Consider the following 17349-nt stretch of genomic DNA (forward strand, 5'->3'; position numbering starts at 1 on the left):
TGCTCACCGTGCAGGGGGTGCTGCTATCGGGGGAGAAGGTGAGGGTGAGTGGGGGACAGAGGGTCCCGGGGGCACAGGGCTGTAGCACCTCAGTGGCCGAGACAACCCACACACAATAGGACAGGCCTGGCCCGGCTCTCGCTGCCCCGCCACCTGGAGGCAGCAGCCCCCCAACCCGGCGTGAGCCCAGTGCCACTGAGGACACGTTGGTGAGGAGGGCGCGACCTCCACATTCCCGGAAGCAGGAGCCACCGGCCCTGGGGAGATGGAGGAGAGCCAGCATCAGACCAGTTCTGCCCCATCCCATTACATCCCTAACCCCAACCCGCCCCGGCCCGCCTGGCTGGCCCCTGGCTCACCGGGGGTCCCCATAGTAGCCGGGGGAGCAGAGCTGGCAGTGCGCACCCTCAGTGTGGTCCTGGCAGAAGCACAGCCCGCTGAGGTTGTCGCAGTGGCCGCGGCGCGGGTCCCCATGCCCGTTGCACTGGCAGGGCCGGCAGCCGCCTGAGCCTGTGGCGTTGCCGAAGCTGCCGGGCCGGCAGCGTTCACAGTGCTCCCCCCACGTCCAGTCTGTGGAGGCCCCAGCAGCAGAACACAGAGTCAGGCACAAGGGCGGGAAGGGGCCCAATCAACTGGCTCAGCTGATCCCTGACTCCACCTGGCTGCTTCAAAGGAGGGGAGCCAGGCCCAGACTGGGGAGGATTAGCAAGTCCCAATGCGGGGACTGAGGCCCCCAAAGAGATGAGTGGCACTGAAACCTGTTTGGGGTCAGGAGCAGTTAATGGGGCAGGGGACCCAGAGCTGGGTGAGGGGACACAGAAGCCCACAGAGAAGAGGAAACTGGAGCCCCGAGAAGGAGGCTCCCTTGAGCCCAGTCCTGCAGAATTGAGGAGGGAGGCTGCTCACCCTGGCACTCATCGCAGAAGCCAGGCCCCCGCTTGTGGCAGTGGCTGTGCAAGTTGCAGCCACAGTCCCGAGAGCAGCGAGGAGCAGGAGGTCCTGGGGCAGGCGTGGGTGGGGGCAGGTCGGACGTCCAGCCCAGGTCACACACGCAGGTGAAATCAGGAGGGCCGCTGCACACACCATGGCCGCAGTCCTCCAGGCACCTGAGGGGCCGTGGCAGGGGTGGGGTAAGGGCCAGGCCAGCCCAGAGCCCCCAAGGCATCCCCCCCTCACCCCACTCCACCTCATCATCTCCATGGCAACACCATCACAAGCTACTGCCTGTTCTATGGTCCTGGACTCTGTGGGTGGCTCTGTCTCTAAGGTAACCCTATCACACGTGGTAACTGTCTCTATAGAAACCACATATCAGCACTAGTGATCTGTTCTCTATGAAAAACCCTTTCAACTTGGTCCTCCTCCATCTCCATGGCAACGCTGAAGACTATGGCCCACAGTCCATGGGTGACTCGTCTCCACAGTAACTAGTGTTACGTTGGGGACCCTGTCACTCTAACAAGGGCCTAGTCTGCAGGGTAAAAACCCCAGCCTCACTGGGGATGCTGGTTCCACAAGAGGCTCCCCAGCACAATGATCACTTTCTCCCTGCACCTCCACACACCCTGGCCCTGGAGCACATCTCCATGGAGACCAGACCCACTCACGTGCGACTGCAGTGTGTGACTCCGTCACCCTGGTAGCCCCGCTGGCAGTGACACTCGTAGCTGAGGGGCGTGTTCAGGCAGGTTGCCCGCAGGTGGCATCGAGCCAGGCCCAAGCGACACTCATCCACATCTGGACAGCGGGCATAGGCCCAGCGGGCAGGGAGGGCCAGGGACAGCCCCAGGCCCTCCCCCACCCACAGGGAGCAGTTACCCCCAACCAGGGGCCCTGAGAAGTCCCCTTGGAGGCACCTGGGGGTGGGAGATTGAAGGGGAGGACGGGGGGATGATAAAGAAACAAGAGACAGAGACAGGGAAACAGTGACAGGGAGAGAGGAGGCCAATCAGAGTGAAATAGAAATATGAATATGCAGAGAGACAGAAGGAGAAACGCAAGAGAGACAGAGAGAAAACCAGAGAAGTCAGACAAAAAAGATTTTAAAAGACAGAAGACACAGAGCCAGGGAAACAGCGACAGGGAGAGAGAAGAAGAGACAGATACAGAAAGATAAGAAAGAAAACAGAAAGAAAGATGAGAGAAGACAAGTCACAGAGACAGGGAAAGAGCAGAGAGGTAGAAGAGAGCGAGAAACAGAGAGAAAGCGGAAGGTGGTGAAAAACAGATGACGGTAAGGCAGAGGGGCAGAGAAAGAGAGCGGCTGTTAGGATCAGGGCAGGCAGAGGGCCGCACACCTCACGCCCCTGCCCCGCAGCCTCACCGGCCCAGCGTGGGGTTGTCCTCGTTGGCACACCAGCCGCACTCATGGCTCTGCAGACACTCGTGGCAGGTCAGGAAGCGGTCGCAGCTCCGGCACCGCGGCTCTGAGTGCACGCTGCGGGACAACGGGTGTGGGGGTGTCAGAGCCCTCTGAAGTCTCCACCTTCCCCTCGAAGAGCCCCGCCACCTGGACGCACCTGTCGTCCCAGCCTCGGCAGCCCCCATGCGGGTACCGGGCCAGGTAGGCAGCAAACAGGAAGCAGGTGTGGGTGGACTGGCACCAGGCGCACTGGCTCGAGTTGGCCAGGCAGTCATCACAGGTCAGGCGCCTGGGGAGCCAGGGCAGGGTCACACCACGGCCCAGCCCAGACACTCCCCAACACCCCAGCTCCCTGGGCCTGGTGGGGCTCACTGGCTGCAGAGTGGGGGACACTCCTCCGGGCTCTTCAGGGCACCCCGACCCCGGCCCCGCCGGCTGCATGCCGCATCCCCTTTGCGGCTGGTGCTCTGATGCCACTCACAGAAGCGGTCCTGGCGGGTTGGAGAAGTAGGAGCCCAGTTTAGCCCTGTCCCTTGGGCTCTCAGCACCAGTAGGTGGTTCCCATCACCAGCTCAACAAGCAGCTGCCTCCCTTGCCTGTCTCACCCCAAAGAACACCCCTCCAAGCCGACCTCCCTCCCCAGCTGCCTGCCTCTCACGACACCCATGCGTTCTGTAGCCCAGCACCCACTCCCATTTTGGGCAAAAGCACCCCTTCTGTGTGGTCCAGGTGGGGCTGATTCAATCCTCGGGATCCAGAGGTGGCCAGGGACCACACTCCCTTCCTGCAGCCTCACTGATTGGTCCAGGAGTTGGCAGAAGACCCAACCAGAGCCAATGAAATGCACTTCTGGGACTTCTGTTGAACTGGGGGTGAGACTGTGGGTGAGGGCAGAAAGGTGCTCTCTTTCCACTTGGGACTTGGGTGGCTGAGTGGCGGGATAAAAGGCTGGAGCCCTTGTGGCTCCCTTGCCACTCCAAGGAATGAACCTCCAGGGAAGGACAGGATGCAGAATGGAGGGACGTGGATGCTTGACCGTGTGGTTTGAACGGCTGGAGCCAGCAGGCCTAAAGACCTATTCTTGGACTCTGGTGCCTGAGCTGATAAATGCCCCTCTGGTGAAGAGGTGCTGAGCTGGGTTTTCTGGGCCCTGCAACGGGGAGAATCCTGACTGCCAGGCGCCCACTCTCCAGCCCCCCCTCCTCTGCTCCCCATGGGGCTCTCCCCTGCAGATCAATGACAACAGCCTCAGCCATCTCCCACCACCACCACCACCCAGGGGGCCCTTCGGCTGCCCAGGCCAGCCCTAGGGGGCCCTCCCCTTTCCCAGTCATCTGCTTTGGCTGCCTCCAACTTGAGACCTCCCTCTGTGGTACAGCAGGCACCTGGGTGCAGGTGTGGCAGTCGCGATGCTCCTCACAGAGCGGGCAGAGGGCAGGCACCAGCACCAGCAGGGACCCACCAGCCCCATCGTCCCCGCAGTGGGCCCCACTCTGGCGCAGGTGGCAGGTGGCACTGGTCAGGCACCAGCCACAGCCCTGGTCTGCCAAGCAGCCGAGGCAGGAGGAGTAGGAGGCGCAGGCCGATGAGCGGTAGGGCTCCAGGAAGAAGAAGGAGATCTCCTGGGGGAGGGGGTCATATGAGGGTCAGGGGTCCACGCTCCAAGTCAGGCCTCAGGAGTCAAGGTTTGGGGTAGGGATCAGAATTTGGAGCTAAAGACTTAAGTGTCTGCGGACAAAGCTGAGTACTCAGGCGGCAGAAGGTCAGGATTTAGGACATTAGCAGACAAAAGGGGATCAGGATTTGAGAGAATCGAGAGATCAGAGGTCAAAGTATGGAGGGCAGAAATCAGGGTCAGCAGGGTCAGGGCAGGAGGAATCAGAGATGTGGGCAGGGGTCAGAATATGAGATAAGGTCAGAGTCTGGGGGTCAGAAGTTGGAGTCTGGAGGGTTCAAGGTGAGGCCCAGAGTTCAAGAGTCAGGGTCAAAGCAGTGAGAGTTTGTGGCCAGGGGTTCAGAGAGCCCAGTGGATCTGAGGCCCAGGACTGGGGGTAGGCCAGGGCCTGGGTACTCACGCTGCCACCTGGCACGCCAGTCCGGTCCCACAGCAGGGTGAGCTCGCTGTGCCCAGGGCCCGCCGAGCCATTGAGCTGGCCCCGGATCTCTACCGCGTACTTGTGGCCCCGGCCAGGCAGTGGGAAGAGGCGAGCAGACCCTGGGCGCTGCAACCGCCTCGTCTCTTTCTCCTGCTGCGCCACCCAGCGCCCTACCTCCTCCTGGGGTAGGGGTGAGGACAGACAGGGGCCTCAGAATTTTCTACTCCCTCCTCCGACCCCTAAAACTTCCAAGAGCCCCAAACCCACCCAGCACCCACCTGCTGTTGGGATGAGGAAGACGCCCTCAGGGTTACTTAGACCCCAAAAACCTCCAAGTACCCCCAAACCTACCAGCAACACACCTCCTCCTCAGGGGAGTTAACTTAATAACTCAGACCTTCCCCACTTTCTTCAAAATTCCCCAATTCTGTTCACAACTGAAAATCCCAGGGCCCTTCCTCCACTAAGGACACATCCCGTGCCTCTGAGTTCTCCCCAAACTGCCCTGCACCACACATCCCAGCCCCAACGTTTATCATAAACAGCCCCTGAATGTCCCAGGCCCCCTCACCATGTTCTCCGTGTCAGGCCCACGGGCCATCCGAGCCAGGACGTGTAGGCGCTGGGCCCGGGCCCACACGGCCACATCCTCAGCCCCTGGCCCACCTGGCCCTCCCGGCAGCAGTGGGTGGATGAAGCCACGGTAGACCAGGGACACGTCCGTCTCTGGGCTGGGTGTCAGGGTGATGGTCGTACTGCGGACAATCAAGACCTGTGCCAGCCAGGGAGGGGGGTATGTGTGAGCGCCTTTCTGTATGCCGCCCCCCCAACCCACAGTACCCACATCCTAAGGGCCACATCAGAGCCAGAAAAGACCAGACAACCCAATCTCCTTCCCTATTTTACCGAATGAGAGACTGAGGCCAGGGGCAGTGGGGAGGCCCAGGATCACTCTGGGAGAAGAGTCAGGACTTCAGGTCAGAATATAGGCAACAAGGTCCCAGCCCCTGCTCATCTCCACCTCTCAGTAAACTCCAGGACCCGGGACCTTTCAGGATCCTCTTCCCCAATGCCCCACCTTTCCACCTAAGCCCTTAGGAATACAGATCCAGCATTCAAAGTGCCGAACATACTACATGGTTTATTGCTAGTGTGTGTTTTTTTAATTGCAAAAGAATGGAACAACCCAAGTGTTCACCATCGGAGACTGTTTAAATAAATGACAGCACTGCGGCATTAGAATATAAATGGAATATTATGCAGCTGTAAAAAAAAAATGAGGGTGTTTCCTAAGTCCTGTTACAGGAAGCTGGCCAAGATGTGTTAATAAAAGAAGGAAGTGGCAGTATAGTGTGGATGGTATTCTACTTACTGTGCAACAAAGAAAAATAACTGTCACATTTACTGGTATTTGAATAGGTAGACTCTGGAAGGATATAAAAGAAACCCAAATGGATCTTCTAGGAAGAGTTAGGGTAGTCCTGAGTTGGGGAGATGCTGGGGACAGCTTCCCACACTGAGGGGGTGGGAAGTGAGGCAGATGGGAGAGACTTTTCACTCAGTTTTTTTTTTTTTTTTGGTGAGAAAGATTAGCCCTGAGCTAACATCCGTTACCAATCCTCCTCTTTTTGCTGAAGAAGATTGGCCCTGGGCTAGTGTCCGTGCCCATCTTCCTCTACTTTATATGTGGGATGGCTACCACAGCATGGCTTGATAAGCAGTGCATAGGTCCACACCCGGGATCTGAACCTGCAAATCCCGGGCCGCCGAAGCACAGCACGCGAACTTAACCACTACACCACCAGGCCAGCCTCTCACTCAACTTTTTATATCATTGTGATTTTTGAACCATGTGACAATATTACCTATTTTAAAAATCAAAATCAGGGGCCAGCCCCATGGTGTAGCGGTTAAGTGCGCGCACTCCGCTGCTGGTGGCCCGGGTTCGGATCCCAGGCACACACCAATGCACCGCTTGTCAGGCCATGCTATGGCGGCATCCCATATAAAGTAGAGGAAGATGGGCATGGATGTTAGCTCAGGGCCAGTCTTCCTCAGCAAAAAGAGGAGGATTGGCACGGATGTTAGCTCAGGGCTGATCTTCCTCACAAAAAAAAAAAAAAAATCAAAATCAAAACTGGTGGTTCTTCAAGAAGTTACACATAGAATTACCATATGACCCAGCAATTCTGCTCTTAGATATATACCCAAAAGAATTAAAATAGGTGTTCAAACAAAAACCTGCACATAAATGTTCACAGCAGCACTACTCACAACAGCCAAAAGGGGTAAACAACCCAAATATCCATCAGCTAATGAATGGATGTGGCCCAGCCACACAACAGGATATTATTCAGCCATAAAGAGGAATGAAGTTCTGACACATGCTACAACATGGATGAGCCTTGAAAACATTATGCTGAGTGAAAAAAGCCACACACAAAAGGCCACATGTTATATGATTCCATTATATATATATAATGGACTATATATAATGATTCCATTATATGATTCCAACTTATCCAGAGCTGGCAAATTCAGAGGCAGAATACAGATTAGTGGTGGCCAGGGGCCAGGAGGAGAGGAGAATGGAGAGTGGTGACTTAATGGATCCCGAGTTTCCTTTTGGGGTGATGAAAATGTTCTGGAACTAGATAGTGGTAACAGTTGCACAATATTGGGAATGTGCTAAATGTCACTAATAGTAAACTTTATGTTATGTGCATTTTACCACAATTTAAAAAAATGTTTTTAAGTCAATAAGGAAAAACAGACCCTTGAATGTAAAGGACTTACGGATAAACACAAGAGTGATAAAGATCCATTTGAAAAACGAAAACCCTAGGACCAAGCCCTTCAACAGACACTCCACGCTGGGCCCCCTCCCCCGGCTCCCCACCTTGTCGGGCTGGGAGGCATTGGGTGGCTGTTGGAAAGTGAGCAGGTGCAGGCCAGGCAGGAAGCTCTGGGTGATGCAGGTCTCCAGGGATGTGACGAAGACAGGCACAGGTCCCCACCAGCCCACAGTGCCTGAGATCTGCTCCCCTCGGCAGCGGGCCTGCTCTGTAAGGACGGAGAGAAGGAGGTGGGGTCAGGATGAGGTGCAGCGCCGCCCCCTCCCACACTGCCACTCGACACTCACACTCACCAGGCCGAGGGAGGCAGCTCTCATTGTGCACACACCAGCCCAGGGCGCCAGGCCCCCGGGGAGGAGCTGCAGGACTGCTGAAGGCCAGGCAGGCCTGGCAGTCACCCAGGAGGCGGCCCAGGCCCAGGCAGCTGGCAGCTGGACACTGCAGGGAGGAGAGGGGACAGCGGTCACTGTCCACTAGGGTTTAAGGGACCTGGGAGGGGCTGTGGATTCAGGAGTCTTGGGAAAAAAGGAGTTGGGAAATTGGTGGAGGGAACCGAAGGCCAGGTTGTAATGAGGAAGATCAAGAGGACAAGGGCTGGGGGATCCTTGGACAGGGTCATAAGTTCAAAAGGATCGGGGAGGGGGTCAAAGGTTCAGGGGTCAGGAGTCAGAAACGCAGATCTTAGGTGTGAAAACCAGTCTCCCAAGTTGGGGAAAGTCCTTCTCTACTTGGTTTAGGCAGAAGGAGACACCAAGGGCCGTGTCTCTGTGCTAGAGGACAGGGTGTTGGGCAGTCACTCACAGCCCCTGAGGGGGTCCCAGGAGGTGGAGCAGCTTGGCAGGCTCCCTGACACCAACTGCATTCGGGGTCTCGGGAGCAGACGCTGTGGTCCGTGTACATGGAGCAATAGTCCAAGTGGTACTGTAGAGAGATGGCAGGGAGCAGGGGTTCCTCAGACCTGGGGCCTGCTCCCCTAGTCCCGCTCACTGTGATTACTCCAGGGAACCTCGACTGCTCTGCACCTTGAGGATCCCCATCCACTCCTCTCCCAGCCCCAGGAACCTCCATTCCTCCTCCCTTTAACCTGGGGACCAACCTCTCTCCTCTCACGGCCCTAGGGACCCCCATTCCTTCTCCCAGGGACCCCCCAACTTTCTCCCTTATCCATGGAAACCATGCTACCTCCTCCCCAGCCACCCTCTCCCTGTCACCCCAGTGCTCACGTCCGGGGCAGGTGCCTGGAACACAAAGGGGGGCACCTTATAGGCCATCAAGTCCCCACGAGGCCGGCCACTGTACCCCCCAGCCACCAAGAGGACGCTGCCACCAAGCACAGCCGCCACATGTGAGTACCGACCACTGGGAGGTGCTGCTCGGCCTAGGAGAATACAGAGCCCCAAGGACATGAGACGCCCAAACCCCCTCCCCATCATGGCTCCCCTGCTCAGAGGACTACCCCTGACTCTCCTATGCCTCAGCTCAGCCTCCAAGTTCCTGCCTCAACTCCACCTGCCCAAGGAAGCCCTCCCAGCCTGCCTGGCCCTGCACTAGCTCCGGTTCTCTCACCTCTCTGCCCAAATCATCTCTCAGACAGAGCATGATCTTTGGAGTCAGAAAGACTTGGGTTCAAATCCTGGGTCTACCACTTACTTGGGTTCAAATCATAGATCAACTACTGACTAGCTGTGTGGCGTTGGTTTCCTCTTCTCTAAACGGAACCCATCCCACCCTGGGGGAGCTGTGAGGCAGGCTGCCTGACTCTCATGTTTTTGTCTGCCTGACACCAGCATCCCTTCTGGTGACAGCCTCTGATTTTCCTCTGGGAAACACCCTCTCCCACTCGCAGTCCACAAGGCTCAAGTCGAGCGGTCCCTGCCTCTGGCAGCAGTGGGGCTTTAGCCCAGGCCTATCAGTGTGCGTGCCTAGTTCAGGGATGGGACCCAATTCCTACAGTTCTCGGGAAAAAGGCACTCTCTTCTCTCTGTACATTTTTAAAGAGTAGGATATAATCCCAGAGCTGCTAGTGACCAGCTACAAAAGGCCTGCTAGACACTGAGGTAAACCCAGACGAGAACTGGAGAGAGAAATGGCTGATGCCATCATGTGAGCAGCCGGACCCAGCCCAGCCTGAAGCCAGGAGTTTTCACTCAAGTGAGCCAAGAAATTCTTCTTTTTTGCCTAAGCTGGTTGGGTTGGATTTCTGTCACTTACAACCAAGAGTCCTGACTGACAGATAAGTGGTCAATGATTGGTGACTCCCTCACCCTCTTATTGGCCTGTATGCTCTGTGAACACATGGGACGTGGCCCAGGGAAAAGAGGAAGAGGCCTCCAGAAACCTCACCCTCTGGCCTGCCCAGTGAAGGGGCCTAAAGGAGGGACAGGGACAGGCAGAGAAGCCCTGGACTAGAGGCCTCAAAGGCCAGGTTAAGGCTTTATTCCTAATGGTCAAACAGGGTTCCTTGGGGACCCTTCTTCTTGCCCATCTCTTAAGCGTTAATGTCCCTTCCTTAAGCTTGACCTCTGTTCTTGATCTTGTGTTCAGTGAAGCAAGGAGCATAGATGGGCCTCTGGGAAGTCCACAGCTCCCTGAAATGACATGCCCACTCTGTGCATACACATGTCTTCCTGAGGAGAAGGCCTGTGGCTCTCTTCCAATTCTCAAAGCAGTCTCTAATCCAATGAGCGTGAAAGGTTTCTCCACACCCCCTTCCAAGTGAGCCTGCTGGCCCTGCAGCAGGACTCTCGCCGCTATTAGAAAGACAACGTGGCCAGCCCTTCACTAGGCTGTCTTCATTGGTCATGTGTCATCTCAATTTACTCTCACAACAGCCCAGTGGCTTAAGTGTTATTATGATCCCCATTTTACAGATGGGGAAGTTGAGGCACAGACAGATGACATGATGGTGTTTGTATAGATGGTTGTTTGGGGCCAGCCATCCTGGTTATGCCACTTGCCCATTGTGTGACCTTGAAAAAGTTGCTTCTTCATGGGCAGTTCCCACAGAAACTGGCAAAACCTGGATTGGAACCTAGATCTGATACTACTGTAACTGTCTCCCATCTCCATGGCAACAATGCCCTAGTCTTGCCTCCAGCCCAGGGTTGCCTCCTGAGGCCAGCTCCAACAAGATGTCTGGCTCACCCGGCAAGGACCGAGGTGGCTCCTGCCCAGAGCCCAGATTCACTGCGGGGGGAAGTGTGACCCTCAGGGAAATAGAGGGGCCACTTACCCTCAGGTGTTCCTGGGGGGGCAAGCTCGGCCCCTGACACCCATTGATGGCAGCCGAGGTGGTAGAAGAAGATGCCATCTTCATAGCACTTTTCCTCCTGGTAATGGGTGTGCACATTGCCCCCTGGGAAAGGAGGAAAGGGGCACAGCTGGCAAGCCTGGGAGAGCTAGGGACACCCATGCAGGGAGCCTCAGCTCAGGGTTGGCTCGGGCATCTGGCAGAGAGGCAGGATTGGGGAGCCTCCTCACCATAGACCACCATGTAGTTGCCCAGGACACTGGCCGTGTGGAAGGCTCGCTCCCGTGGGCCCTGAAGCCCATCCCTGCCCTTCAGCGTCGTCCACACACGCCGATCCACATGGAAGAGCTCAGTGGAGTTCACCCGCACAGAGAATCTATGGGAGAGGGGCAGAGGCGGGGCTCAGGGCAGGAGGGGCCTCTCTCCCTCCTCTGGGCTCTGAGGAATTGTGTGACCACCCAGGGTAGAGACTGGCTGTGACCCGGTTTATGTCCCCTCAGAACTAGAAGCTCCCCCTGGGCAGGACCCAGGTTTGACTCATCTCTGGCTTCCCTGCAAAATCTAGCCAGGGCACCAAGCAAGGGTTGGTTGAATAGATGGATGGTGGGAGTGTGTGGGGAGACAACAGACCAAGAGATTGAATGAAAGATTAGAGAATGAGTAAGTAAGTAAGTGAATGAGTGAATAAATGAATGAAGGAAGGAAGGAAGGAGTGACTGAATGACTATAGGAGTTGGTTAATGAGCAAAGACCACTAAAGACTAAAGGCCTGGGGTGTTGGGTCAGGCCTGGCCCTGCAGGGCAGGGTTTGTGGGGCAGATCACTCACCGGGCAGTGGAGGGCCGGTGTCCACCGTGAACCAGCAGGGTGCGAGAGGGGGCGTGGAACACCATGGAGTGGCCGGTGGCAGCAGGAGGCCGCCCACCTGCTGGAATCACCTGCTCCCAATAGCCCCCACTGGTGCTGTCGAGGCGGAAACGGAAGAGGCCGGAGGAGAAGAGGTCGTGCTGGGTGCGGCCACCAGACACATAGAGCCAGATGTCATCCACTAGGGCGGCCGCATGACCTGCCAGTCCTGGTGGCCCCGAGGAGCTGGAGGCAGGCGGTGCCAGGAGCTCCCAGTGGCCCCCATCCAGGGGGCTAAAGGCCCACACATCGCTGGTGAGGGAGCCATCAGCCAGCTCACCGCCCATAAGCACCAGGGAGCCAGCCCAGGCCACAGCCACATGGGAGTGACGAGCAGCCTGTGAGGAAAAGACCAGGAAACAGAGATGGAGAGGGAAACAGATGGTGACATATAGAAAGAGAATGAGAGAGAGAGCCAGACATAGACAGAGAGATGCAGAGATGGAGAAAGATGGAGAGACAGAGATACAGAGAGAAAGAGAGAAGGTGAGACAGAGACAGAGATATGCAAAGAAAGAAGAGAGATGGACCCAGAAAGACAGACACATTTGAATAAAAAGAAGTGAGACAGAGAAACACAATAAGAGAGAGAGGAGACAAAGAGACAGGAAAAGAAGGAGAAACGCCAGAGAAAAGCAGAGAGAGAGAGAAATACAAACCAGAGAGAAGGAGACACAGAGACCAAGAGGGAGCAGAAGACCAAGAGTCAGACAAAAACAGATATGGACCGAGAGAGAGACAGGAGACACACAGAAAGATAAGATGCAGAAAGGGAAATAAGGGAAGAAAAAAGAAAATCAGAGATACAAAAGCAGAAGCGGGAGGAGTAGGTGTTTCTGGATCAAGCTGCAGGGTGGGGGTAGTATGGGGTGAGGGGGTCACCGTAGGGGGCCCTGGAGTGGACAGGCACAGCCAGGCAGGGCAGAAGTGAAGTCCATACCGGGGTAGGACTCAGGTCCCAGCGCTCCCAGGTGTTGGCAGAGAAGTTGTACAGGACGAGATCACCCAGGGCACTGTTGAGGTCCTGGCCTGTGGAGGGGTGGATGGTCTCAAGCCCTGGCCACAGGCTGCCAGGCCTCCAGACTCCAGACACATACCCATCTGCTCACCTCCAAAAACAGCCAGCAGCCCCGGTGGGGACAGGAAGGCACCAGCCGCCCCGATTCGGGCAGAGAAGGCTGGGTCTCCGGCACTCACATTGTGCCACCAGCCAGCCCCCTGGTTCTCCCACAGGTGCAGGTCACACGCACGTCCCAGGAAGCCAGGCTCACAGCGGCACGGTCCCAGGGGCTGGGACAAGGGGACACAAAGGCAGGGATAGAGAGAGAGAAAGAGACAGAGAGACAGGGAGAGGAGAGACAGAGCCAGAGTGAGACACACAGGCAGAAAGGGAGAAGGAGAGAGACAGACAGGAAAGGAGAGAATGGAAAGAGAAAGAGACAGAGAGACAAAGGGAGAGAGACAGGGAGACAGACCAACAGACAGAGGAAGAGAGAGACACAGAGACACAACCAAAGGGAGGCAGAGAGGTGGAGGAAAGAAAACACACCAACAGAAAAAGGGAAAAAGAAAAAGAGAAAGATCCAGAGAGAAGAATGAGGACAGAAAGAAGACAACAGGTTGGAGAGCAAAGACGGTCAGTGAGGTCAACGTCTGCCGGGGCTGGAAGAGCTCAGATCTGAGAGGTCAAGGCAGGGAGGGCACCAGGCGTGATCCATACCCCAAGCAGAATGTGCATGGCTTAGGCCCAAGGTCAGCAGTGGAAAGTCAGAAGTCATGGTGGGGGGGCCCAAGGCCAGACAGAGTAGCTGCATGGGAAAGGACGGAGTCGGGCCTGGCAAGAGGAAGGAGGCTGGGTTCACAGGTGAGAGGTGGGTTATAGATGAGGACAGGAGAGGGCTCAGGCAGAGGAGTAGCCCCAGGCGAAGGGGAGGTGGGGTTGGAGTAACAGGTTGGGGTAGGATCCTGAAGGAGAGGGGAATATTGTGGGTGAGAGCAGGGTCCCTGGTGGGGGTGGTATCATGGGAAAGGATGGGGTGGCAGGGGGAGTTTCAGACTGGGGCAGACAGATCTAGGAGATGGGAGCGGTGGGTGTGGTCACAGATCAGGGCCCCAGGGGAACACAGCTGGGGACAGGCTCACCGAGGCGCAGGTGCCATGGCTGCCACAGAAGGCGGGGCACTCCTGCAGGCCGCAGTCAGGGCCCCCCCAGCCTGGTTCGCAGGCACACACCCCCGGGGGCTGGCACTGCCCATGGCTGCGGCAGCCGCCCGGGCACAGGGAAAAGCGGAACGAGGCGTTGAAGCCCAGCAGGTTGTAGTTGGCATCGCTGAAGAGGTGCAGCAGCATCTGCAGGGACACGGCAGGCAGGACTCCAGGGACTGGACTGGGAGGGTGGTCCGTGCCTGCCCCTACTCCACCCCAGGGGTCCCCTCCTCCTTTCTTTGTGTCCTTCAGTCTGATGCCAAGTCCCTCCCACTGTCCTCTGTCCCCCACACTCCACCTAGATCCTCCAGCCACAGCCTCACAGCCTGTCCCCACCAACCTTGCCTGAGGAAGCCTCGATGGGTGGAGGCCGGGTGCTCCCACTCAGACTGGCAAGCAGGTGCCCACGGGGGGAGTCACCATCATACACGAACAGGTAGTCGTACGTGCATTCCGTGTCCAAGAAAAGGAAGTCCAGCAGGATCCGGTGCTGGGGGCTCGGGGCTGGGTGGTGAGAACACAGGGGCCTGGCTCAAATGTGGACCCTCTCCCCAGGCCTCCACGCAGCCCACCCACAAACATCAAGCCCTCTCCAGGTGCTGGGGGCCCAAAGATGAGTCAGACCTGGGCCGTGCCTTCGAGGGGCTCCTGGTCTCATAGCCCAGGGAGGTCAGAGGTGTGACAGCAAGAAGGACAGGAGCTCCGAGAAGGAATTACAGTATGAGCCCCAGAAAGGACTCCTGAGATCAGGCTGAACACCCCCACAATTCAGACAGGAAAACTGAAGTGCAGAGAGAGGAACCCCAGCCCACTGGCCACACAGAGTCGTTCCCGTTCATGCCTGAGCCTTAGACACGCTCAGGCCTGAGGGTCCGGGTCCAGGTCCTGGCAGAGAGGCATACTCCCAGACGGAAAGGGCCTCTGTGAGGGTCTCTGTTCCAGGCCAAACAGAGCTCTGAAGGAAGAGTCGTTTCTTCCCCCTGGACAAAAGCTGAACCTTGAAGTATCACGGCTCCCCTCTGCCCCCACCCAGGGTCTCATTTATGTTTATTGTAGTGGCTAAGGGCACAGACTCTGAGCCAGACTGCCCGGGCTGAAATCTTGGCTCTGCTACTTAGTAGCTACTAGCTGTGTGACCTTGGGCAAGTCATCTACCCTCTCTGGATCTGTTTCTTTAGCTTTCAAGTGGGGATATAATGGTACTGAGGTGGATTCAAACTTCTTAGCCACTCCTCCCATCGAGAGGTGAGGGCTGATCCCTGCCCCTGTATCTGGGAAGAGTCTCAGAGACCAGTGTGACCAAGACAGCACAGCAGGAGTGACGTTCTGGGACTTCCAAGGCTGAATCAGAGGAAGCCTTGCAGCTTTGACCTGGGCCTCATAGAATGCTCCTTCGCAGAACACAGCTGTCATGCTGTGTAAAGCCAAAGCCACATGGAGGGGCCACGTGTAGGGGTCCCAGCTGACAACCCCAGCTGAGCTTCCAGCGGACAGACAGCTGGCAGCCCTGGGAGGGAGCCTTCTTGGACGTCCAGCCAGGTGAGCGTTCAGATGACTGCAGCCCCAGCTGACATCTGACTGTGCCCACAAGAGGCGATAATGCACGGAAAGTGCTTAATGGGGCCTAGCACTTCCTAAGTGCCACTACTGCCAGCACTGTCACTATTCTTGCTCTCTGCCAGGTCCTGATTCCAGAAGGTTCTCTTATCCCACATCTCACACTAGGGGCTCAGGGAAGTCTTCCAGGCTAAGGGAACTAGGAAACCTGGGTTCCAGCTCTGCCCCTGACCTGCTGGAGGACCCTGGGCCAGACCCTTCTCCCATGCCCCTCAGCACGCTCATCCACCACTCACGAGCTGTGTGATCTTGGGCCAGTTCCATGGGCTCTCTGAGCCTCAGTATCCTTGATGTAAAATGGGGATAATTCTCCCCACCCACCAAGGCTGGTGTGAAGATCCAATGAGATGATGACTCTAACATGACAGCCCAGGCATCCTCCTCTTTCACCAGGACCACTGATCCAGCCTCCTTCCTGGCCTCCCAGCCTCTTGTCTTGCCCTGACATGGGTTCCTGAAGGATCTTTCCAACTCGACATCTGGTCCTGGCCCTCCTCTGCCCCTGGGCTCCCCACAACCCACAGGAGAAAGTCCAGCTCCCTAACCTAGCATTTAAATTCTCAGCTTGTCTCACATCACTCCACTGCCTTCAGCTCTATCAGGAGCTGGGTCTTTGCACAAGCTTCTCCCTCTATCTGGAGCACATTCTCCCTTCTCGCCAGCAAACTTCCCAACCTCCTCCAGGAAGCCTTCCCTGCTGCCTCCTGGCTGGGTTAGGTGCCCCTCTTTGGGGTTCTCACTTCCCATTGTAACCTTCATTCCTCTGGGCCAGGACCATCTGTGTCCAGGCCTGTCTCTTCTGCAGCCTAGAAGGCCCACAGCGCTGGGCCTGGGTCTAACTCATCTTGGGGTCCCTCCCCAGCATTCCCTAGCACAGGGCCTGGCACTGAGCAAGGGCTCCGGACATGCTAGGTGAAGGGATGAAGAAATGCACAAAAGAAAGACTACTGAAGTTGGCAGCTCTCCCTCAGGCTCTAACCAGAGTCCCTGAGAGCATCACATATAGACCCGAGCCATGGTCTGGGGAATGCAGAACCATTCAGCCAGACCAGGCAACCAGACCTCCCAGAATCTCACCAGCTCAACCAAACTATAAAGCTCTGTTCCCGGATCACAACAAGTACATCTTTGTCAAGAGCCTGCCAGAGGCCAGCTCACCATCTGCCTTCCCCAAGTTCCTCCCTAAGTTCAAGGTCTCCTGTTTCCACCCAACCCCCATGGAATCCCACACAGAGATCTAATCCCAAAACCACCTGCTATTCAAAAGTAGGATACCTCTTATTCACGAGGATGTTATGAGGACTGGGTACAATAAAGTGTGAATGTGGTACAAAAGTTAAGTTGCATATTTTTTAATATAAGGGGGAACATGTTGGTTCTCAAAGGTGACAGGCACTGGGAAGGATGGGAGATCAAGGGGGTGTGGGAGCCGGCCCTGCGGCTTAGGGAGCCGGCCCTGCGGCTTAGCGGTTAAGTTTAGCGTGCTCTGCTTCGGCAGCCCAGGGTTCAGTTTCCCGGGCGCAGACCTGCACCACTCGTTGGCAGCCATACTGTGGCAGCGACCGACACACAAAATAGAGGAAGATTGGCACAGATGTTAGCCCAGGGCCAATTTTCCTCAAGCAAAGAGAAGAAGATTGTCAACAGATGTTAGCTCAAGGCGAATCTTGCCCACCAAAAAAAAAAAAAAGGGAGGTCTGGAAGTCTCCCAGACTCCTCCCCACCCCAACGTCCAGCCAGATGGTCCCCAAGTCTCACTGATGAAGCTTCACAAACATCTCTCTGTGCTCTGCACGTCTCTCCACCTCCTTAGTCCCTGCCCCAGTTCAGAACTCATCCTCTCCTGCAAGACCAACATGCCAAGTCTCCAGTCCGCCCCCCATGCAGCCTGAGAGTGATGCCCCACTCCTGCTCAAAATCCTCCTGTGGCTCCCCATCAACCCCAAGAGGAAAGCCAAGACGCTCAGGGTGATATTCAAGGCCCTTCTTCCCCTGCTTCTGGCGCCCTCCTTACGCCTTAGCCAACAGTTCAGCTAGACCAAACAAACCTAGACATGG

The 17349-nt window shown here is 56.5% G+C and overlaps 1 protein-coding gene across 1 annotated transcript in view; it reads right to left on the reverse strand.

Annotated features, from left to right (window-relative positions):
* Nucleotides 1-17349, reverse strand: part of MEGF8 (multiple EGF like domains 8) — a 39697-nt gene that overhangs the window by 19745 nt on the left and 2603 nt on the right. Inside the window, exons 2-22 of the mRNA XM_058529412.1 lie at nucleotides 14015-14178; nucleotides 13612-13818; nucleotides 12579-12759; nucleotides 12410-12498; nucleotides 11392-11807; nucleotides 10794-10939; nucleotides 10546-10668; nucleotides 8537-8691; nucleotides 8115-8234; nucleotides 7607-7751; nucleotides 7358-7521; nucleotides 5030-5230; nucleotides 4438-4638; nucleotides 3748-3984; nucleotides 2735-2853; nucleotides 2520-2651; nucleotides 2324-2437; nucleotides 1608-1856; nucleotides 907-1106; nucleotides 360-570; nucleotides 8-257 (exon numbers count right to left, since the gene is read on the reverse strand). Coding sequence (XP_058385395.1) covers nucleotides 8-257; nucleotides 360-570; nucleotides 907-1106; nucleotides 1608-1856; nucleotides 2324-2437; nucleotides 2520-2651; nucleotides 2735-2853; nucleotides 3748-3984; nucleotides 4438-4638; nucleotides 5030-5230; nucleotides 7358-7521; nucleotides 7607-7751; nucleotides 8115-8234; nucleotides 8537-8691; nucleotides 10546-10668; nucleotides 10794-10939; nucleotides 11392-11807; nucleotides 12410-12498; nucleotides 12579-12759; nucleotides 13612-13818; nucleotides 14015-14178 — 3824 coding nt within the window. The remainder of the gene's footprint in view (nucleotides 1-7; nucleotides 258-359; nucleotides 571-906; nucleotides 1107-1607; nucleotides 1857-2323; nucleotides 2438-2519; nucleotides 2652-2734; nucleotides 2854-3747; nucleotides 3985-4437; nucleotides 4639-5029; nucleotides 5231-7357; nucleotides 7522-7606; nucleotides 7752-8114; nucleotides 8235-8536; nucleotides 8692-10545; nucleotides 10669-10793; nucleotides 10940-11391; nucleotides 11808-12409; nucleotides 12499-12578; nucleotides 12760-13611; nucleotides 13819-14014; nucleotides 14179-17349) is intronic.

Source organism: Diceros bicornis, chromosome 34, assembly GCF_020826845.1.
Source record: "Diceros bicornis minor isolate mBicDic1 chromosome 34, mDicBic1.mat.cur, whole genome shotgun sequence".
In the NCBI taxonomy this organism is placed as follows: Eukaryota; Metazoa; Chordata; class Mammalia; order Perissodactyla; family Rhinocerotidae; genus Diceros; species Diceros bicornis.